This window comes from Lampris incognitus, chromosome 19, assembly GCF_029633865.1.
Source record: "Lampris incognitus isolate fLamInc1 chromosome 19, fLamInc1.hap2, whole genome shotgun sequence".
In the NCBI taxonomy this organism is placed as follows: domain Eukaryota; kingdom Metazoa; phylum Chordata; class Actinopteri; order Lampriformes; family Lampridae; genus Lampris; species Lampris incognitus.
The window spans coordinates 9,783,093-9,806,091 of NC_079229.1; the positions used below are offsets into that span (position 1 = coordinate 9,783,093).

A 22,999-nucleotide genomic window follows, 5' to 3' on the forward strand; every position below is an offset into this window, starting at 1 on the left:
AGTGGGAAAATATTACCAAGTCAAGATGTGCCGAGCTGAACGACTCTCACCCAGAAAGACTTCTGAGCCATCCCGGTCGCTGCTCCGTCCCCTCCGCCGATCTGGGGAGGGCTGCAGACTACTGTGTGTGTGTGTGTGTGTGTGTGTGTGTCTCGAAACAGCCATTCAGTTGATCAGAATGACAAGCAAATCAAATTTTAAGTACTTATACTTCTGATGAACGGAAATACCGTCTTCCCCCGGTAATACAAGAAGTTGCATCACACACAACAACACGGGCGATGGTGTGAATTATTACATAAAGGACAATACTGCATGCATGCAATGGGATGTGAGGCGAGTACTGCCTTGTGTACTCTCACCGTCTCGGCCCTGCAACGGATGAGAGGCTGAGTAACAGGACGGTTGGGCATGTGTTGCCTCCCCCTTGTGCTGCAGTGTTACAGACGAAGCACTCACCGTATGAGGCCAACTCTGTGAGTAGCGTCAGTCTGCATAAAGTCAGCGTGAGAATCCCGGACTCGCTACAGCTTTAAACCTACATTTCCCATCACTTAGCTGGTGGTGTAGAAATAAAGTTGACAGAGAAACACGTGGGCGGGGGCTTGAGAGCGTGTGTGTGTCTTCACACATTTACATGGCAAACTGTCACACATACATGCTCGCCCTTACACATACGGCATACCCGTCCCCGGAGCGGGCGGTGACCGGCGGAGGCCGGCCGTTTGACGCCAGAAACGAGAGCCCGCTCGGGGCTCGCCTCCCCACCTCGCCGGGTATGTGAAACAACGATAAGGGTAGTGGTATTTCACCTCCCACTTATTCTACACCTCTTGTGTCTCTTCACTGGTGCAGACTAGAGTCTAAGGAGCGAGGCCGCAGGCTCAGGACCGGACGAGCGAACGTGCGCGAGCTGCGTCTAACGTCGGTCTACTGTTTCCCGCTGTTCCTAAACTAAACTAGCCGACTCGCGTCAACTTAATTCGCCCCAACTCCTGCTCTGTGTGCCGGTCTGGCAGTCGGTGCGCTTCGAGGTTCCGCGCTGTCTACTGGCCGACGCAACAACCAGTCACGTCCACTTCTGTGCCTACACCCCGGTGGATCCAGCGTCAACCAAATCGCAAGTTGCGAGAGCCTGCGCCGAACAACAACAACAACATCACGGTGACATTTCATCCGGCGATCCAAAACTGACATCACGCCCTCGGTCCAGTTGCATGATGGCGTGTCGTTGCTTCGGCTCAGCTACGGCACACCAGTGCATGGATGAGCAAAGAAACGCCATCGCAGCACTTGGGTAGCACAGACTAACACGCCGGCACCTCAACACCGAGGTTCAGTTTGTGCCGCAGCGTTGCCTCCGGCTCGGCCGCGATGTCGCGAGGAACATAATTAACAGTGGTATGCGGCGGGGAGCCGACAGGGGCAAAATGTACTCCCACAGCAATTAGTGACTCCTACAGTTGGTGGGGCGCTTGTACATACAGCTGCGGGGGGCGGGGGGGGGCGGATCTGGACGGAAATAGTGCGGGTCTCCACCATGCGTTACATGCCCGGGAGAAACTTGCAGCTGGCAAACGGGAGGAGGAAGCGGTCGGCGGCTCAACGTATGTGGTAACTGACATCTTCACCAACCATTTGGGGTGAATAAGGGATCGAACGTGCCAAATTGGAGGGGAAAAGGGAGAATTAAAAAAAAAAAAATTTTTTTTGAAAGAGAAATGCCATCAGTTCCATGCCAGCTGCGGTAGTCTGACGTAATCATCAGTGTGAGCCAGCTGCAGTGTGGCAGCAGATGATGATGGGCATCACACTGCTGCTGCTGCTGCTGCTGAAGAAACGTACCGGAGTGTGTAGTGACAATGCAATATGGAAAAATCAGGTTAGACAAAAGCTTATCTCATTCAGTTTCTTCTTTTTTGGGGGGGAGGGGGGGGAATTTCCCCCCCTTTTTCTTCCCAATTGTACTCGGCCAATTACCCTACTTTCCGAGCCATCCCGGTTGCCGCTCCACCCCATCTGCCGACCCGGGGAGGGCTGCAGACTACCGCACACCTCCTCCGACACCATGTGGAGTCGCCAGCCGCTTCTTTTCAACTGACAGCGAGGCGTTTCGCCTGGGGGACGTTGCGCGTGGGGGGATCACGCTCTTCCCCCCAGTTCCCAGTTCCCCCTCCCTCTGCGGACAGGCGCCCCGACGACCAGAGGAGGCGCTAGTGCAGCGACCGGGACGCACACCCACATCCGGCTTCCCACCCGCAGACACGGCCAATTGTGTCTGTAGGGACACCCGACCAAGCCGGAGGTAACACAGGGATTCGAACCAGCGATCCCCGTGTTGGTAGGCAACGGAACAGACCACCATGCCACCCAGACAGACACCAACTCAATTTCTCTCTCTGTTCCCCTTGCTATCCCTTTCCTTGTCTTAACTGGCGGGGAGGAGACGGCCTTTTCCCCGACAAAAAGTCTCAGCTTAGCAAGAGAGGGAGTCTTTCCGCATTCACCAAGCCGAAACCCAGCATATACGTGTGTGGGCGTGTGCGTGTGTGTGTGGGGGAGGATGGAGGAGCCAAAGTTATTATCACAGAGAATTCATCTCCCTCTCGGGCCGCTCACCTGGATCTCCCACAAGGCCACAGGGGAACAGCCTAAATTTAGCATGACAGCGTTAAGGAGGCACACAGCGAGTGGCAAGAGTCCGCGGGCATGGAGAGATGAGAACTAGTCACGGTCCAGTAATGTAGATCAACGCCATATGCAAAACTCCTGCGGTAAATGAACTTCAGTCTACGCAATATCCAAGAGACTGAATGTGGGGGAACATGTGCAATGCAAATTGATTGATTGATTCTTTTTGGAGGTTATTGGGGATGATCAGGGGCACCTATAAAAAATAGCAGAAAATTAAAATTATGTATAATTATTTATTTATTTATTAATTATTCTGCCGACAGAGTAAAGCAACGCACGCTAGTGATAGGAGACTCCATTACCCGCAATGTTAGATTAGCTTCGCCAGCCTTGGTTCACTGTTTACCCGGGGCCAGAGTCTCCGACATTGAGGATAATCTTAGGGTGCTGGCATCACGGAGGGAGAGTCAGGGAACCCAGGCACACAGCACCACTAATTTCAGCAACATTGTTATTCATGTCGGCACCAATAATGCTAGGATGAAGCAATCAGAGATCACAAAAGCCAGCCTAGTCAGAATGCTTGAGTTTGCCAGAAAGATGTGTCGGCATCGATTAATTGTCTCTGGTCCCTTACCTGTGAGGGGTAATGATGAGATGTACAGTAGGCTCACCTCAATGAACCGCTGGCTGGTACGTTACTGTAATGAGCAGGGTTTCAGCTTTGTTGATAACTGGCCTTCCTTCTGGGGCCGCCCTTACCTGCTGAAAGCGGACGGCATTCACCCTACTGGGGATGGCGCCGCTCTTTTGTCTAGCAATATAGATAGCTGTCTACTTATAGTTTGACACTAGGGACTTATCATTCAGCAGGTTGCAGGTGATTAGAGAGCCTGCTAGGTTTAAACCTAGTGCGGATGTGGAGTCAAGTAGTTTAATTAATATGATTAGTCAGGGAATTTATAATAATGTAGATTATCAGCCTGATAGCTTGGTCTATAACATTGAGACTGTCTCCCTACCCTGCTGTATTGCTCCCAAGCGCTCCTCTCCTAAATGTGTGAATCACAATAATCTAGTAATTATTCCTACCACTGGTAGTGGTGAGATGTGCGACAAAGTACCTAATAATCTACAAAACCAAACAGCTAATGTTATCAAGAATGTGACCACATATCGTCCAAAGCGTTGGTGGCCAAAACTCTCAAGAAAGTGTCTATTTCCAATTAATATTTCACCTATTGGTAGCTCTAAAGCTCTGCCTACTACTGATCACGTCCACAAGACGCTTAAATTTGGTTTCATAAATATCAGATCACTGTCTACCAAAGCCTTACTAATAAATGATCTGATTCTTGAACATAGTTTTGATATGATTGGGTTATGTGAAACATGGCTGAAACCAAATGTTTTCGTTCCCTTAAATGAAGCTTCCCCACCTGACTAAACTTATGCCCATTTAGCTCGGGCAAATAAACAAGGTGGGGGTGTTGCTTTAATATATAAATCTATTTTCAATCTGACTTCTAGACTTGAATCTAATTCTAGTCTTTTGAGGCTCTTGTTCTTGGTCCATCTCTCTCAGCCATGAATAGACTGGGCTCAGTCCAAATTGTGATACTCTACCGGCCTCCTGGCTGTTACTCGTTATTTCTTGAAGAATTTGGAGAATTTGTCTCAGGCCTTGTTACTTACTCTGATGAGATTCTAATTCTAGGTGAGTTCAATATTCATCTGAATAAAGCTGCTGATCCTCTAAGTAAAGCCTTTCTGGCACTAGTTGATACTTTTGGGTTCACTCAGTTTGTTCAAGAGTCGACTCATTGCAGTGGTAACACCCTTGATTTGGTTTTATCTAAAGGAATAGCTGTTTCTGATCTGAATGTCTTGCCAACCACATCTGCTGTGCCAGATCATTTTCTCATCAAATTTGAATCATTATTGGCCTGTCCAGTTAATGTCAGCACAGATTAAATTGCCACTCGCCATATCGGTCCCTCCACTGTAGCTGCATTTGGCCAGCAGCTGCCTGAAGTCTTGGCTCCTTTCACTGTGGTAAATGACTCTGTTGAAAATTTCACTAGTGACTTATATATATGGCCCTGTCTAGTCTCCTCGATTCAGTTGCACCTCTCACTACCAGAGCTAGGCGACTAAAGAGGCCTACACCCTGGTTTAATGATGAAACACGTGCTCTTAAGCGGACCTGCAGGAGACTGAAACGTAAATGGCGAAAATCTAAATTGGAAACTTTTTACCTATCGTGGCACGAATGTTTATTGAAATACAAGCGTGCTTTATCTACTGCAAAAACATCGTATCTCTCTCACTTAATAAATATTAATAAACATAACCCCAGATTTCTCTTTGACACTGTATCTAAACTTACTAAAAAGCAGTCGTCTATTAGCTGCTCACCATTCACAGCCCATGAATTTCTAGATTTTTTCTGCAATGAGGTTGAGGAGATCTTAAACAAAATTAGTTCTTCAACTCCATCTACTCCTGCAGATCCTGTCATACTAAATTCATGTCTACACAATGAGTCACTGACAGTCCCGGTTTTTACAGCTTTTGAGACTATCTCACTTGATACTTTGACTAAGTTCATGTCAGCTTCTAAACCAACTGCTTGCCTACTTGATCCCTTACCAGCAAAACTTTTTAAAGACCTCTGGCCTTTTCTTGGACCTACAATGCTAGACATCGTTGATTTATCTCTTACTACTGGCATTGTTCCCAGCAGTTTTAAGCCAGCTGTGGTTAAACCTCTACTTAAAAAACCTCACCTTGATCCAGGGTCTCTTAATAACTATCGGCCAGTCTCTAATCTTCCATTCTTCTCTAAAGTACTAGAGAGAGTCGTGTATCAACAACTTTTGACCCATATAAAAGAAAACGATCTATATGAACCTTTTCAGTCAGCTTTCAGGCCCTGTCACGCCACTGAAACCGCTCTGACCAGAGTGGTAAATGATCTTCTACTGGCTATCGACTCTGATTCCACTTCTGTGCTTCTACTACTGGACCTCAGAGCAGCCTTTGACACCATTGATCACTGTATACTTTTGGATAGATTGAATTGTAATTTTGGTGTCTCTGGCTTAGCTCTCTCTTGGCTCAAGTCCTACTTATCTGGAAGAACACATTGTGTCTGCTATAATAATATTATATCAAATTTTCTGACATTAAACATGGTTTGCCACAGGGCTCAGTACTTGGCCCTCTACTTTTCTCTCTTTACATTACACCTCTTGGCCAAATTATACGCAGTTATGGAATAAATTTCCATTGTTATGCTGATGATACTCAGCTGTATGTGCCTATAAGGGCTGATGATCATACTCAAATCACTAACTTAGAGGCCTGCTTGGCTACTGTGAAAAACTGGATGTCACTTAACTTGCTGCTTTTAAATTCAGATAAAACCGAGATGCTGGTCATTGACCCTGCTAGACACAGACACCAATTTGATCAAGTAACGATAACAATCGACAACTCTGTGGTTTCACAAAGTGTGGCAGCCAAAAATCTTGGTGTTACGTTTGATCCCAGCCTTTTCTTTGATAAGCACATTAAAGAAATCAACCAAGATTGCCTTTTTTCATTTGCGTAACATATCTAAAATTCGGTCTTTTCTCTCCATGGCTGACACAGAGATTCTAATACATGCATTTGTTTCATCCAGACTTGATTACTGTAATGTTCTGTTCTCAGGTCTGCCACATTCTAGTACTAAAGGTCTTCAGATGGTTCAGAATGCTGCTGCTAGAATCCTAACTAAAACTAGGAAATTTGACCATATTACACCAATTCTTGCCTCCCTTCATTGGCTTCCTATCCATGTTAGATCAGAATACAAGGGGCTTCTGCTGACTTATAAAATCCTAACTGGGCTTGCTCCATCCTACCTGTCTGATCTCCTTAAACCTTACATGCCATCTCGAGCACTTCGTTCTCAAAATACAGGGCTCCTGTGTGTACCCAAAGTCAAAAAGAAGTCAGCTGGTGGCAGGGCCTTTTCCTATCGGGCTCCATTTTTGTGGAATAACCTGCCTGCTGCCATCAGACAATCAGAGTCTGTTGAGTCCTTTAAATCCAAACTTAAAACTCATCTTTTTGCCTTAGTTTACAATTAGTTGCCTTTAAGTTGAGTGCTTCACAACCTGTACTGGATGGCGGGTTGGTTTTCTGTCTCAATGAATTTACCAACCACTCTTCTGCCGACGAGATTATAGAGTATAGATTATGACGAATTGATGACTTAATTGATTATGGCTAATGACTATTGCAAACTGTTCTCTTCTCTAACATGTCTTTTCTCTCTCTCTGAATGACGTCTTCTCCTTTCTCTTTTTCTGAGTTTGAATGGTGTCATGTGAGTCTCTCTTGCATGCATGTGAAGTCGGTTCTCCTTCCAGGTCTCCGTGGTGATGGTGGCCGCCATTTGGATGCTGCCTGCCCTTCCACTCCTCACCTAAGTTTTTTCTTATTACATGATGATGCTGGTCGCGTGGCTTGGGTCCTGGACTGCTCCGTTGGCACGTGGACACTGCTTGGCATCCTGTGCATCATGTTCTTCATAAATTTTATGTCCATTATAATTCTGTTATCCTCTTTCAATGTTGTATTATGTAAATTGCGTGAAAACAACATCCATTGCACGCTGTCCGTCTTGGGAGAGAGATCCCTCCTCTGTTGCTCTCCCTGAGGTTTCTTCTTATTTTTTCTCCCTGTTAAAGGTTTTTTTTTAGGGAGTTTTTCCTTATCCGATGAGAGGGTCTAAGGACAGGATGTTGTGTTGCTGTTAAGCTCACTGAGGCAAATCTGTAATTTGTGATATTGGGCTATACAAATAAAATTGATTTGATTTGATGCATAAATATGCGAAATATGCATTTTTCTAAAAATGGCTAAAAACCACTTTTCTCGGCATTTCAGATGATTCTGAGCATCTTTGATTTTTTCACCTATAAAATTTTTTTTTCTGGGACTTAGAAATGTTTTGGCATTATGCAAAATAAATGCATTTTTGCAAAAATGCACTTATGATCCTCATTTTTTTTGGAGGTGGTAGGTATTGTTCCAGAGAGGACCAGAAAAATAGCAGAAAATTAAAATAAGTATGCATAATTATGCAAAATATGCATTTTCTAAAAATGGCTAAAAACCACTTTTCTCGGCATTTCAGATGATTCTGAGCATTTGGGGGGAGGGAGTTGGAGTGGGGGGGGTTTAGGGGCAGGGGGAAGGCGGTTAGCTGGCAGGATGAAGAGGAGGGAGATTTAGACGGGTGGATAACCAAACCGCTACATTGTAGCGGGGTTCTTCTAGTTTGTAAATATAATCAATTTGTATCTCAGTTGTAATTATTTATTTATTTTTTATCCCCCCCCTTTTCTCCCCAGTTGTACTTGGCAAATTACCCCCTCGGTCGCTGCTCCACCCCCTCTGCAGATCAGGGGAGGGCTGCAGACTACAACATACCTCCTCCGATACATGTGGAGTCGCCAGCCGCTTCTTTTCACCCGACAGTGAGGAGTTTCACCAGGGGGACGTAGCCTGTGGGAGGATCACGCTATTCCCCCCAGCCCCCCCCCCCACAACTGACCAGAGGAGGCGCTAGTGCAGCAACTAGGACATAGACCCACATCCGGCTTCCCACCCGCAGACACGGCCAATTGTGTTTGCACGGACGCCCGACCAAGCCAGAGGTAACACGGGGATTCGAACCCCCGATCCCCATGTTGGTAAGCAAAGAATAGACTGCCACACCACCCGGACGCCTCAGTTGTAATTGTAGTTCTAACAGTTGGAGTTGGAGTCAGCTACAGACAGTACTGCAGCAACATCAAGAGAAGGAACTTGACCAGCAAGCTGTGGAAGTATTCGACCAGTTTGAGGATCCATTTGCTGCAGTTTCCACAACTCACAGACAGGACAGTGTGATAAGGGACTGTGTTAATTTTGTGGCGCCAGAGGAGGTTTCAGTTGGCTACACAGCATGCTTGTAGGGAAGAGGAACAAAAAGAGTCTTTACTAGTGTAGTCAAAAGTTTTCATTACATACCTCTGATCAAAAGTTTGGAACAGCTATTGTCTCATCCAAAAGTTCTGGCAACGATAGATGAACCCCCAAATACAGTAGTGGATATTTGTGTGACATGACAGATGGAGAACTTGGGAGATCACACCCTTTATTTTCAGTGCGGCCCTCTTCTCTACAGATAATCCTGTATTTTGATGAAACTGAAATCTGCAACTCCCTTGGGTCTCATGCTTCAAAGAACAAGTTGCTAATGTTGTACTGTACGTTGGGAAACATAAATACAAAATTTTGATCAAAACCAGCTGCAGTCCGCCTACTCACCATTGCAAAGCATAGCGAGTGCTTGTCTGATTGTGGAATTGATGCAGTATTGGAACGGTTTTGACGGCACAGTGGTTAGCACGGTCGCCTCACAGCAAGAAGGTCCAGGGTGTGAGCCCCAGGATAGTCCAATCTTGGGGGGGTTGTCCCAGGTCGTCCTCTGTGTTGAGTTAGCATGTTCTCCCCGTGTCTGCGTGGGTTTCCTCCCACAGTCCAAAGACATGTAGGTCAGGTGAATCGGCCATACTAAATGGTCCCTAGGTGTGAATGTGTGTGTGTGTGTGTGTGTGTGTGTGTGTGTGTGTGTGTGTGTGTGTGTGTGTGTGTGTGTGTGTGTGTGTGTGTGTGTCAGCCCTGTGATGGGCTGGCGGTCTGTCCAGAGTGTCTCCCCGTCTGCCACCCAGTGACTGCTGGGATAGACTCCAGCATCCCTGCAACCCTGAGAGCAGGATAAGTGGTTTGGATAATGGCTGGATGGATGGAAGGATGGATGGATGGACTGATGGATGGAAAGGTTGCACAAGGACTTGGTTCTGTTGTATGATGGTGTGAAAATGCAAATTGCGAATCGTGAACAACAAGTATTTGGAGCATTAGTTTCAATATTGGGCGGCACAGTGGCCCGGCATTAGCGTGGTCGCCTCACAGCAAGAAGGTCCCAGGTTCGAACCCCGGGGTTGTCCAACCTTGGGGGTCATTCCCAGGTCGTCCTCTGTGTGGAGTTTGCATGTTCTCCTTGTGTCTGCGGTGGGTTTTCTCCGGGTGTTCCGGTTTCCCCCACCATCAAAAAGACATGCCTGTTAGGGTTAATACTCCTGTCTGTGCCCCTGACCGAGTCATGGCAAGAAGAACTGGAGTTGGTCCCCGGGCGCTGCGCGGCGGCTGCCCACTGCTCCTAGCTACACAGCTAGGATGGGTTAAATGCAGGGAAGAATTTCCCCACAAGAATATCAAAATCAAATCAAAAAATGATATCTGTTAGGAAACAGCACCATATCCAGCTCGTCCACGTCATCAGCAGCAGCTCCGCTCCGCGGTCCTCTCCGAGGCCTTATCCTCCCTGAGCAGCGCAAAAGGCCACATTTTATTGCTATTATTAATGACCAACAAAATATTCCACTTTAAATACCACATTAGCCCTTTGTATGGGACTTCCTCTGAGTCCACATCAGTCAGCTGGGAAGAGTGATGATGCCTGGCCTCAGGGTGAAGAGAAAAACACAAATCTCTCCCAACAACGGCCTAGCTTAGCTTCTCAGCTAGCTTCCAACGCTATTGTTTGCCAATTAGTGTAGCTCACTAAGCTGCCAGCCTAAGCGCCTCTAGAGAAAGCATTTCACCTGGGCGCCATCTTGGAAATGCTGCCTCGCAGTAAGTTCTTGACTGCCAAGACTTAGACCTGTATCTTTACAATGGTGAGTTGTGTACATCTCAGCTTCTGAGACACATTATCCATTTCCATGTCATGTCTAGGAACACTGGCAAGTGTACACAACATCAAGTGTTAAAGTTTGTTCCAAAGGACGCCACTTTCACAGAAAAAGTCCCCCCCCCATTTCCTAATGCTTGTACACATTTGCTAGGAATCCCTGGTTTTTGTGTGTGATCGGTGGTAAATAACAACGCTAGAGGTGTTTGAATCCGAACGCGTGACTGACAGATTTTCTTTGTGATATACAGGGATCGCTGGTTCCACAGGGATCGCCGGTTCGAATCCCTGTGTTACCTCCGGCGTGGTCAGGCATCCCTACAGACACAATTGGCCGTGTCTGCGGGTGGGAAGTCGGATGTGGGTATGTGTCCAAGCGCTGCACTGCCCCCTCCTCTGGTCGGTCGGGGCGCCTGTTCGGGGGAGGGGGGGTGGGGGGAATAGCGTAATCCTCCCACGCGCTACGTCCCCCTGGTGAAACTCCTCACTGTCAGGTGAAAAGAAGCGGCTGGCGACTCCACGTGTATCGAAGGAGACGTGTGGTAGTCTGCAGCCCTCCCTGGATCGGCAGAGGGGGTGGAGCAACAACCGGGATGGCTCAGAAGAGTCGGGTAATTGGCCAGATACAACTGGGGGAGAAAAGGGGGGGGGATCCAAAAAAAAAAATGCAGACAAAGTAGCTTCACTGACAGCATGACTTGACTTTACACTGTCAGTGCTGCCATCTTTAGCGTTTCAAACTTTCCTGTTCCAAAATGACAGAGGGCGCCGTCTCCGCTATAATCTACAACATCTCCGCTATTCAGCCCCATGCTGTGAGGCTCAAAGGACGGCGGCTACATCACTGATCCTCAACACAGATCTCCGGGAAAGACAGGGTAGGGACAACGGTACGAGCAGTTGGACAGAACGAAACCCCTGACGGGGCGGTATATCTTCGACTTCCACCCCAACACCCCTCTGGTCCAAACCCCCGCAAGGACAAGAGATCAAACGCACCCCTTTGACAACAGTGGTGAAGCCATGTCTCGGCCGATTCTGCAGCAGCACCTTTTGATGCCATCTCCTGTTCTTCGCCATGGCAGCAGCACCTTATTACTGTCTATTGTGGTGGATGAAAGGTCTGCCGGTGCCCATCTAACTGAAGCAGAAGCAACCCCCGAAAACTCTGTGGTACGCATAAGGCAAGCTAAAGAAGTGGTCGCCAGCAAGACCAGCAGGCTAGATCTATCTGTGGCACCGGCCCAACGGCCCTCGTGTGTACCGCCGCAGCTTCGGCTTAACTAGTGGAGGATCTCCATGTGTTTCTACAGGAGAAAGACCCCCGTTGGGCTCCCCTTTTCTATTTTGGCACGTCACTTTGGACTGAATAAACATGCAAGCGACAAAGCAAGAGAGGAATCACCCCGGCAGATAGAGGCTTAGAGGCAGACGTGGAACCTTTGCTCGGATGGAGGCATGCAGGATTTTGAAAGAGGGCAGCACGAGTGCCATGTGACCACATTTTCATTGTACTCTCAAATTGAAACTGACAAAGCTGAATGAGAGGGAACGGGAGGCCACCGGAAGAGAGGAGGGGGGAGGAGAGGAGGGGAGAGGAGAGGAGACTAGCAGCAAAGAGGTGGGGAAAAAACTGGATTGCTGCACATTTGCCACTGCAGGTCAGCTGGTTCAGGTAACCCATCTCTCTCATCTCGCCGTGTCCAACCAGTCTCACACCACCAAGCTCTTGTCGTGTGTGCATGCATGACATGTACAGGCGTGTGCCGGTGTGACTTAGGTCATACATGTCTGATATGTACATGACAGTGGTAGTCATGTGTCCCCAACCCCCGCCTCACCTCACACCTTGTTCACGTTGCCATTGTTGCCCGCCATTGTGAGAGAAATTGTTCTCCATATGTAGGCGCCGCTGAAATTTTGAGCGCGACTGGTGAATTATTTAAGAGGGAGGATTATAAAAGCAGCTTCGCGGCGTGTTGCTTGAGGGTATGAATCAATATGAGCCCCCCCCCCCCCCACCACCACCGCCAACCCCGCCACATCAACAGAGAAAAGTCCCTCTGATGTGAACTGAGCCCTGAGCTTAATCAACCCCCCCCGGTCACGACGCTGGTGTCTGTCCCCTGCGTCCGCACACCATTCCCACCACCATCATTCTATTTCAGCACGTCCATCGTTAGCCTCCCTCCACCCCCACCCCCACCCCCACCCCGCGGCCAATGCACCAAACCTCAGCATCCTGCAACGAAACAGAAATTCAAGCAAACACACACACCGGTCTGTAAATCTGTGTGGCCCCTTCTTTAATCCCTCTGGCCACAAACTATCCCTGTAGAAGTCCGGCCACATGGCCATGAGACATGGCAGACTGGACAAGCCAGATGCACCGTGCTGCACTCTGCTGCACCGTGCTGCACGGTGCTGCACGGTGCTGCACCGTGCTGCCCCGTGCTGCACTCTGCTGCCCCGTGCTGCCCCGTGCTGCACTCTGCTGCCCCGTGCTGCACCGTGCTGCACGGTGCTGCACGGTGCTGCACCGTGCCTCTGTGGGCGACAGGCTCTAGAGGAAATACGTGAGAAACAGCCTGTGATTCTGTGTAAGCGAGGGCGAGAGAGGAAGGGAGGGAGAGAGAGAGAGAGAGAGAGAGAGAGAGAGAGAGAGAGAGAGAGAGAAACAGGAAGTGAAATACAGAAACAGGGAAAAGAGGGGAGAAGGAACGGGAGTGAGAGAGAGGGGGACTTATTTGGACTGACCACATCCACAGAAACAGATGGCTAACTCAAGGCCTGCCAAGTCTATTCTTCTGTCCTCTGCTTCTGTCTGGAGGCTGTTATATTCCTAGTCTGACACATGGGGCTATCTCTCTTTCTCTTTCCGTCTCTCCCTCTCTGTCTCTCTCTCTTGCTCTGTCAATTCAATTCAATTCAATTCAATTCAATTTAACAGGGCTTGATTGGCATGACCATATGACACAGTATTGCCAAAGCACAAGGTGGTACAAAACAGTACAGTAGTTTATAACATACAAACTATTCTGTTCTATTCTCTCTGTCTCTCTGTCTGTCTGTCTGTCTGTCTGTCTGTCTCTCTCTGACATACACACTCACAGGCACACTGACCCTCATCATGTGCTGGTTCTACTCTGCTCTGCACACAGTTGTCTTCAGTGAAGATTAGATCTGATGGGTTCGATCCTGCGTGCTGCTGGGAAGACCTCAGCACTCCCAGTGTGCTCGCCTGAATGCCACTTGGTTTGTTGTTGTTTTTCTCATCCTCATCTATCTCTACGTCTATTTATCTGCTCTAACCCGCGATTCTCCCCCTCATCTTCAACTTCGTCATACTGGGACTCCCTGTTCGGTCCACACGGCCGCCCTCTATGTGACCAGTGGTTTCCTGTCTCAGACAGGAGGTCAGGGGAGTTGGGACCAGAAGCGGCCCAGGGGGCTCAGACTCCACAGCATCGATCATGGGAAAAAGCGAGCGACGGAAAACCAAGAAAAGTGCTCAAAACGGATGATGGGGTAGCTGCACGTCCTTTAACAACACTAGCTGGAGACTACTGGTCGACAAAAGAAGACAAAGAAAACAGATCACGGGGGGGGGGGGGGGGACCTTGCTTCTCCTGAAACCCACAACGCTCCTCTCTTTCTCCTTCTCCCTCCCTCTCACACTTCGTTAATTCTCAGAAAGACAGTGGCCAGGAAACGTGGAGGCTAAAAATAATGGCTCTATAAATATGAGGTGCCCATTGAGAGTGATTGAGAGGCGGAGTCGCCAGGCAGCTAGGGATGCTGGGTAAGCTTGATTCATTAGTGCTCTCTGCTTCCAAAGACTGAACCCTCCAACCACCGCCACGTTATGTCCACACGTATAACATGTAGTACACACGTGCTCACCTGCAAACACATGCACACACACACACACACACACACAGTACATGCATAAACAATACAGTTGTGCAGTGTGACATCTCAGGTACTTCAAAAACCACTCGTCCAGTCTCTCTCTCTGTCTTCCTCTATCTCTGTGTGTGTGTCTCTCTCTGTCTTTCTCTCTCTGTCTTTCTCCCTCTCTGTCTGTCTTTTTAGATTCTGGTCCCACCAGTGTCATCCATCAACACTCATTACTCGTCCCTCACCCCTTTCCAGAACTCCTCGCCCACCACATTCTTAAAGCCCTGCTGGTCCACTGCTGGAGTGGAAAAATGTGCGCGTGCGTCGGAGTATATGTGTGCAAGTGTGTGTGTGTGTGTGTGAGAGAGAGAGAGAGAGAGAGAGAGAGGGAGAGAGAGAGAGAGAGAGAGAGAGAGAGAGAGAGAGAGAGAGAGAGAGAGAGGGGGAGTGGAGGTGCCCTGTGTCTGTTTTATTATTCATACTCGTGTGTGGATCCTCTTTCAGCCCACAGACACCTGCCTGCAATACACAGAGCACATTCTAATGTTCTCCCTATATTCTCCCCCCACCCTTCACCCTCTCTCTCTCTCTCTCTCTCTCTCTCTCTCTCGCTCTCTCTCTTTGATATGGACTCCACTTAAGAGAGACTGTACATGGGCCGAACTTGCAAATACGAAGGTACAAAGGCCGCCTCCTTGTCTAATGACCCTCAGGCGTCGCTCTCCTCCATCCTTCGGTCCCCTGCAGACGCTCACATTCAGACCACATCCACGCACACGCTCGCACACAGACACGCTGACAGTCTTTTATTACTCTGATCGTCTGTTTAATGGCTTCCCCCTCCACCTCCCCCTCCGCCTCCCCCCGTCTCGGCATTGACGTCGCGTCCATTAGGCTTTGCCTCTGGGTCTTATTAGCAGAGACGGGAGCACGGGAGCTGGCCGCTGTGCGAGACCCCCGTCCGGAGTCGATCTCCACCTAGACGGATCCGCCGTATCGGCCCCGGCAAGACACAGCCATGCCGGCAACCCCTTCGCCGCGACAGCAAACCCATCGAAGCTGCGGAGAAAGTGCAAACGGGCCCCGCGGGCGGCGCTCATCCGTCAACGCCGGCGGGAGACGGACACAGTCACGTGAACACGCACACACGCACACTCCCAACACGAACACACACGTGCACAGCTCGACTATCGACACACGCAGGCGTGCTGCCAGACGACTATCTCCGTCTGGTGCTGTGGAGAGGAGGCCCCTGCGGGCTGATGAGGAGAGATAACGTTTCACATCTGATCAACGTCAGCATCATAACTCACCGGCCTCTCCCCTGCGCTCCTCCGCCGCGCTCTCATTACGCTCCCACCGGCGAACAGCTGCAATTAGGGCGTGAGCAGTCCGAGGAAATAGACCCATTTTCTAGCGCTGGCGAATGTGTTCAGCTCCCCGCAAGAACCTGAAACCAAGTTTGTGTCTTTCCTCCCTCCTCCCTGAGAGCAGTTGCAACACATGGGGGCGGTGGCCAGGGCCCGCGCCGGCTTCAGGAAGAGATAACTCGGTGAGAAGATGTAATCTGGAGGGTTTGCAGAGGCAAATGGACGCACGTGTCGAAAGACACGCAACATGCTGCGAACGCTCGCCGCCGCTTTACCACGTCACGTGACCACCGGCTGTGGTACCTGTTCGGGGAAAGGTCTCCGTCTCCTTTTCCAGTTCATTGCCTTCGTTTAGTTGTCTGTGCCAAGCTGTCTTGCAGTGAATGGACGACACACAGGTTGGATTCTCAGAGGGAACCCGCCTGAGCAAGGCAGACGGCCATACGGGGCTGATAGTGCTGTGCCGGCCACGGCCTTGGAGGGAATATCAGGAATCAGGAATATTTGTCATTTCATACCATGCACCAGGATGACTGCCAGAACTGCCGGTCTGCATGGGTTAGCAGTTAGCTTAGCCTGCCCTGCTTCCGCGTCCTGTCGGACCGCCCTCGGTGTTTCCTCTTTGGGTGCAGCTCCCGGCAGGGCCGTGGTCCCTGGGCCCACAGGACGCGGCAGAGCAGGCCCTCCCAACCGATCCAGCGCCACCTCTCCCAGCCATCAAACGAAGACATAAACTGGGATGCAGACGTGGACAAAGACGCTGCATGGACGGTGCTGGGTGAGGCCGCCGCAAACGTGAATTCGTCCCACACCATGACTAATGTAAACACCACGACTCACAGTCATGCCCAGACTGCAAGAGACAACCTCCGTCGGATGAGGGCAAGTACAGATTTGATGGGCTCTTTTCTTTTTTGGGGGGGGGGGAATTTGTCCCCCTATTTCTACCAATTGTACTTGGCTAATTATCCCACTCTTTTAAGCCGTCCCGGTCGCTGCTCCACCCCCTCTGTCGATCCGGGGAGGGCTGCAGACTACCACGTGCCTCCTCCGGTACATGTAGAGTCACCAGCCGCTTCTTCTCACCTGACAGTGAGGAGTTTTGACAGGGGGATCCAGCGTGTGGGAAGATCACGCTATTCCCCCCCCCCTCCCCCCTGAACAGGCACCCCGACCAACCAGAGGAGGTGCTAGTGCAGTGACCAGGACACACACCCACATCCGGCTCCCCACCCGCAGACATGGCCAATTGTGTCCGTAGGGACACCCGACCAAGCCGGAGGTAACACGGGGATTCGAACCGACGATCCCCGTGTTGGTAGACAACGGAATAGACCGCCACGCCACCCGGACGCCTTGACAGGGTCTTTTCCACAGGCGGGAAAAGTTGTCACCCTCCACGGTTATTCACGGCAGCGCTGCATAACCCAACACCGCCACAGCGCTTCTGCTCTCCATCAGCAGGGCACATTTGATGTGATGACAAATGAGACTGAAAATTGCTCAAGGAGAAAGCAGGAGAAGAATGAGAGAGAGAGAGAGAAAGCGAGCGAGCGAGAGAGAGAGAGAGCGAGAAATAAAACTCAAGGTTGTTTTGATGAATAACAAAAGACAGCGCGATTTCATAAGAAGATTACAGCTTCAATCCATCACTGGGCCATCAGTCAACATCAATAATAAATGGCCGAGGAGTTGCGCGGCCATACAAAAGTTATGCGTATGGATCACACAGATTATATTGGTTTGACATATTGAACTAACAGAGCGAGAGAGGACGCAACACGTCTCACCTCCTTCTCCATCTCACGGAGGGGACTATGAAGGCTGGTGAATTTCTGAAGTCCCCCCCCGGAGTTTGAAAGCTATTGTACGGCAAAAACATCACTAAGGAAACCTCACTAGGTGGGTTACGCTCCCCCGGCCAGACCGGAAAGCCTTTTTATCTGCTCGAGCTTCAAAGCCAGCCTCGCCCTAGACTGCTTTTTTAAATACCCATTTTCCTCATAATTTACTTTTTTGGTAGAAATCAATCACTCGGGTGGGGGTCAGGGTTTAAACTTTGGTTGCTGGCTGCCTCTCCCTCTTGCTCCTCCGGTCTCCACTGCATCGTCTCTCCTTTTCTATCTCTCTTTCTCCTCTCCTGCCCTTATCAGTGGAGGGGATACAGGGGCCATTAATCTCTCTAGTCCTTTGAAGCATCTTCCATCCAACCAGGTTGGCGGTTCCTTACCATGGACAGTGTGTGTTTGTGTGTGGATGAGGGTACGAGCGGGACATTCACTTCTGCATCGTTCTGGGACGCCTCCATACGAAAGGCACCAACACAGTGCAGCTTGTTGAGGGCTAACAGTGTGTGCGTGTGCGTGTGCGTGTACCAGGTTTCTGTATACTAGCAGTGGAGGAAGAAGTATTCAGAACTTTTATTGAAGTAAAAGTAGAAATGCCACAGTGTAAAAATACTCTTTTACAAGTAAAAGTCCTGCATTCAAAATAGTACTTAAGTAAAAGTACAAAAGTATTAGCATCCAAATATACTTATGGGCATCCGGGTAGCGTAGCGGCCTATTCCATTGCCTACCAACACGGGGATCGCTGGTTCAAATCCCCGTGCTACCCCTGGCTTGGTCGGGCGTCCCTACAGACACAATTGGCACTGTTTGCAGGTGGGAAGCCGGATGTGCGTATTTGTACTGGTTGCTGCTCTAGCCTCTAGCGCCTCCTCTGGCTGGTTGGGGCGCCTGTTCAGGGGGGGGCTGGGGGAATAGTGTGATTCTCCCACGCACTACGTCCCCCTGGAGAAACTCCTCACTGTCAGGTGAAAAGAAGCGGCTGGTGACTCCACATGTATCAGAGGAGGCATGTGGTAGTCTGCAGCCCTCCCTGGATTGGCGGGGGGTGGTGGAGCAGTGACCGGGATGGCTCAGAAGAGTGGGGTAATTGGCCGAATAAAATTGGGGAGAAAGGGGGGGGATATAATCCAGTGAGTCAAGTTTATTCTTTTTTGCTCCTTGTTTGTTGAGGACTTTCCTTACCATTGAGTGTTTCTTTTAACAAAGTTATATATATATATATATATATATATATATACTTAAAGTAGCAAAAGTAAAAGTACTCATTATGCAGAATGGCCCATTTCAGAATCATATATCATATTATTGAACTATAATTATTGATGCAACAATGTGTTCATCACATTAATGTTGCAGCTGGTAAATGTGGAGCTAATTTCAATTACTTTATATACTGCTGGGTAGCTTAGCCTATGAAAATATATCATTATTTGTTGATTTATAACTTGTATTAATCTAAATAGGCAAAGTATCTAGTAACTAAAGCTGTCAAATGTAGTGGAGTAAAAGGTACAATATTTCCCTCTGAAATGTAGTGGAGTAAAAGTATAAAGTAGCATAAAATGGAAACACTCCTCAAAATTGTACTTAACTACAGTACTTGAGTAAATGTACTTAGTTACATTCCACCACTGCCCATTAGGATACAGAAACCTGAAACCATCTACCTCGTGGGGACATTTTATGGGTCCCCATGAGGGAAATGGTCCATGTTAGGGTTAGGACTTAACTTTAGGGTTAAGGTTAGATAGGTTAAGGGTTAAGGTTAGGCATGTAGTTATGATGGTTAAGGGCTAGGAAATGAATGTAGTCAATGAAGGGTCACCACAAGTATAGGGTGACATGGTGTGTGTGTTTTTGTGTTGTGTGTGTGTGTGTGTGTGTGTGTTTTAGAGCTAGAACGCAGGTTGTGTGCAGCAGCCTTTTAGATATGAGTGTCCAGTTCTCGATGCTTAATGGGTGGATGAACGTTAGAGGAGATGCTAATTCAGTTAGTGAGTGAGTGAGCGAGTGATCAAGACAAAGTGAAAAAGCAAGAGAGCAAAAGAGAGAGTGCTAGAAAGAATGAGGGTGCCAGCAAAACAGAGCAAGAGTGTGTGAGAGAGGAATAGAGGAAGGGAGAGAGAGTGAGAGAGAGGAAGAGAGAGAGGAAGAGAGAGACAGAGAGAGAGAGGAAGAGAGAGGAAAAAAGAGAGAGAGGAAGAACGGAAGAGAGAGAAAAAGACAGGAAGAGAGAGAGAGGGGAAGCGAGAGACAGAGTGGAAGAGAGAGAGGAAAAGAGAGAGAGCGAGACAGGAAGACATAGAGGAAGAGAGAGAGGAAAAGAGAGAGAGATGTTTTTGATTTTTAAAAGCATTTCTCAAAAAGGCTGATAAAAATCCAAACTTTTTTTTCCATGACAAAAAATTACTGTACAGCACAGTTAAAAACACACCTTCATCACTTACTTGAAATGGTATTAAATATGAAGTCTTCGTCTGCCACAGAACATACTGCATCATCACAGCACCACTTTCTGATAAAATCTCCCATGTTCCTCATTCCTTTAAAGAATCTAAAACTAACCCAGACTCTGGCTTTCACCAGTGGGATGAAAACAGGAAGTACTTACTGCCCTGTCCTGTTCTCCACTCTTCTCCCTGCTACTACAGATGGACAGTTTGGCCTCCCCTACTACCAGATTTAGTAGTTGCCACTAGGGAGGCGTCAGATTTTTTTTGTAGCCAACTCCCAAAATGAAGACTGTCTTAGACCACCTCTCACCAAACTGTCTAAAAACATTCTTCAGGGCATTAAAAAGGCTGCAGAGTCATGCATCTGTAAAAACAAAACAATGAAAAACGGTCTCTACTTTGCCACAAAATGGACATTTACTTGAAACTGTGGGGTTGATCACAGAGACACAACTATTCACTGCAATGGCAACATGGAGAATTCTCCACTGTAGATCAGCAGTCCTTTTCTTTAGAGGTGGTTTATATAAAACCCTCCATACTGGTTTCACCCAAGAGGAAGAGAGAGAGAGAGAGAGGAAGAGAGAGAGGGGGGGGGAATGCTAAGAGCAGTGTAGAGGTCAGTGGGGCATGAAGGAGAGGGAGTGACATGAGAGAAATGGTTCGCCACCAGTCCATCTGTCCACTCAAGATGTGAAAACAAACAGGCAGCCATTAGCCTGTTCCAGCTGTTACAACTGGGAAAGCCATACTGTTATCTACACTCTCTCTCCCTCTCTCTCCCTCTCTCCCTCTCTCACACACACACACAGACTGTTGGAGTGTGCCGGCTTCTCACCCTCAGGAGCAACGATAATACATTTCGACTGAATTTTTGAAGAACTTCAAAGAGGCAAAGGGTTCCACACCAACAGTCCTCTCTCTTCGCCTGGCTCATCAGCATATGTTACTGGACTGGGTGCTGGGCTTCACTACTCTCTGCATTACACTCGAGTGTGGTAAGCTGAAATATTGTTTAAGAAGCCAAAGCAGAACCCCGAAGGACTGCAGCGGACGCCGCAGCTTGAGGTAAAAGTCTGAAGACATCGTGACAGCGACTGATGTTGTTTAGAAAAACACAAATACTGAGAGAAAAACAAAATTCAGACAGTCTGAGCTAGGCTGAAGAGTGTAATGACATTCAAACTGAAGCGGTCTGAAGAGGACATTACTGGCCCACATTGAAAGGCTGCAGATCCTACAGGGGGGCCACGAGGGACCCTGCCGTGCTCCCTGTGACAGGGTCTTAGATCTCCCAGGGGGCCCCTGCCACTTTGAGCCATCTTCAAACCAAAGGAAACAGACCGAGAACTGGCAATGTGACATTGCAGATGTGTGTGTGTATATGTGAGAGAGAGAGAGAGACACACACACACACACACACACACACACACACACACACACACACACTATGTTTTCATGCGTTACAGAAATTCTGTATATATTAAATATTCAACTTTGAATGAATAGAAAAAAGATAAATTCACATCACTGTTGTAAATACAGATGGAGTTCATTTCAGTTCTTTTACATTTTGGCAAACTGAAAATCAAATCTGTAACTTATAGGTGTTGTGTGCATTTAAAATTAACATATAGGTTACTGTCTTTCTCATATTAAAGCACTCAAAAAGAGCCATAAAGCCATAAATGAAAGGTTTTCACTAAAAGGCACTAGACTTTAAGTATCCACATGGTCTTTTAATGTATGAAAGTAGGACAAAAGAATAGAGATAGAAAAAAGAGATTGAAGAGATAGATTGGTTCTTATACCGCCAAGTTGAATCAGTTCATCTGGACAAGGTTTAGTGGGAGAAACGTTTCATCACTCATCCAAGTGACCTCTTCAGCCTAAACTGACTGCAGTTTAGACTGAAGAGACTTATAAGGGTGGGTCTTTCCTCACCCTGATAAACAGCACACTTGCATAACGACCAAAACCAGTCGGGTTCATATGCAAATTGTGATGACCATTAACTAGAGTCACAACGGCTATGTATAGTATTCACAGAGGACTGGGGAATAGTTGCAATCACAGCATTGTAACATGGTGACAGATGTATTCTTAGCCCCCCCCTTTTTTTTTACATAGATGGCCTCTTTGACTCCCCGTTCAAACCAGCATTCCTCCCTATGAAGAATGTGCACATCCTCATCCTTGAAAAAGTGGCCACTGGCCTGTAGATGGTGTAGACTGTGGAGTCCTGGCCTGACATGTTAGCTCTTCTATGTTGTGCCATTCTCTTGGCCAGCGTCTGTTTGGTTTCCCTAATGTACAAGTCATTGCAATCCTCCTGGCACTGAACAGTGTACACTATTGCTCTGTTTGTGCCGGGGAACCCGATCCTTGGGGTGGACCAATTTCTGGCACAGCATGTTTTGGAGTTAGAACAAAAATGAGATGCGATGTATGGAAAATACACATCTCAACTGTTCTGACATTCCCACCGCATACAGAATTACCACTCGTTTATGCTAAGGTAGCGGTTGTCCTCTTCTCTTTGATCGGCTGGTGCACTGTTTGGGAGTCTTCATGGCTTTGATAAATGCCCAGTTAGGATAACCACACTTACCCAGTGCCTGCTTAATGTGGGATTGCTCTTTGAATGTTAATAATAACATTTTAAAGTTAATCTGCTGTAACTAAGGAAGTCAGTGTAACTGAATCAGCAGAGGAGAGACATGTTCAGGGGACCTTGAATGTGTAATAATCTGTGCTGCAGAATTCTGGATGAGTTGAAGTCGGTGAATAAGTTTGTTGGGGATGCCTGCCAGGATCACATTGCAGTAGTCAATGCATGATGTGACAGAGCATTGACTAAAACTTCTGTGGAATGTTGTGTTAAAGCAGGGCGTAGTCTGGATATGTTTTCAGATGGAAAAAGGCAATCTCGGAGACATTGTTTTTTGACTGGAAAAACAAAGGGTACTGTCAAGGATAACACCAAGGCTTTTA

The 22,999-nt window shown here is 48.1% G+C and overlaps 1 protein-coding gene across 1 annotated transcript in view; it reads right to left on the minus strand.

Moving 5' to 3' along the window:
* The window catches only part of LOC130130154 (sodium/hydrogen exchanger 9-like), a 162,885-nt gene that overhangs the window by 41,011 nt on the left and 98,875 nt on the right, over positions 1–22,999 (minus strand). Inside the window, exons 13-15 of the mRNA XM_056299891.1 lie at positions 16,006–16,124; positions 15,783–15,899; positions 15,646–15,676 (exon numbers count right to left, since the gene is read on the minus strand). Of these exons, the coding sequence (XP_056155866.1) occupies positions 15,646–15,676; positions 15,783–15,899; positions 16,006–16,124 (267 nt within the window). The remainder of the gene's footprint in view (positions 1–15,645; positions 15,677–15,782; positions 15,900–16,005; positions 16,125–22,999) is intronic.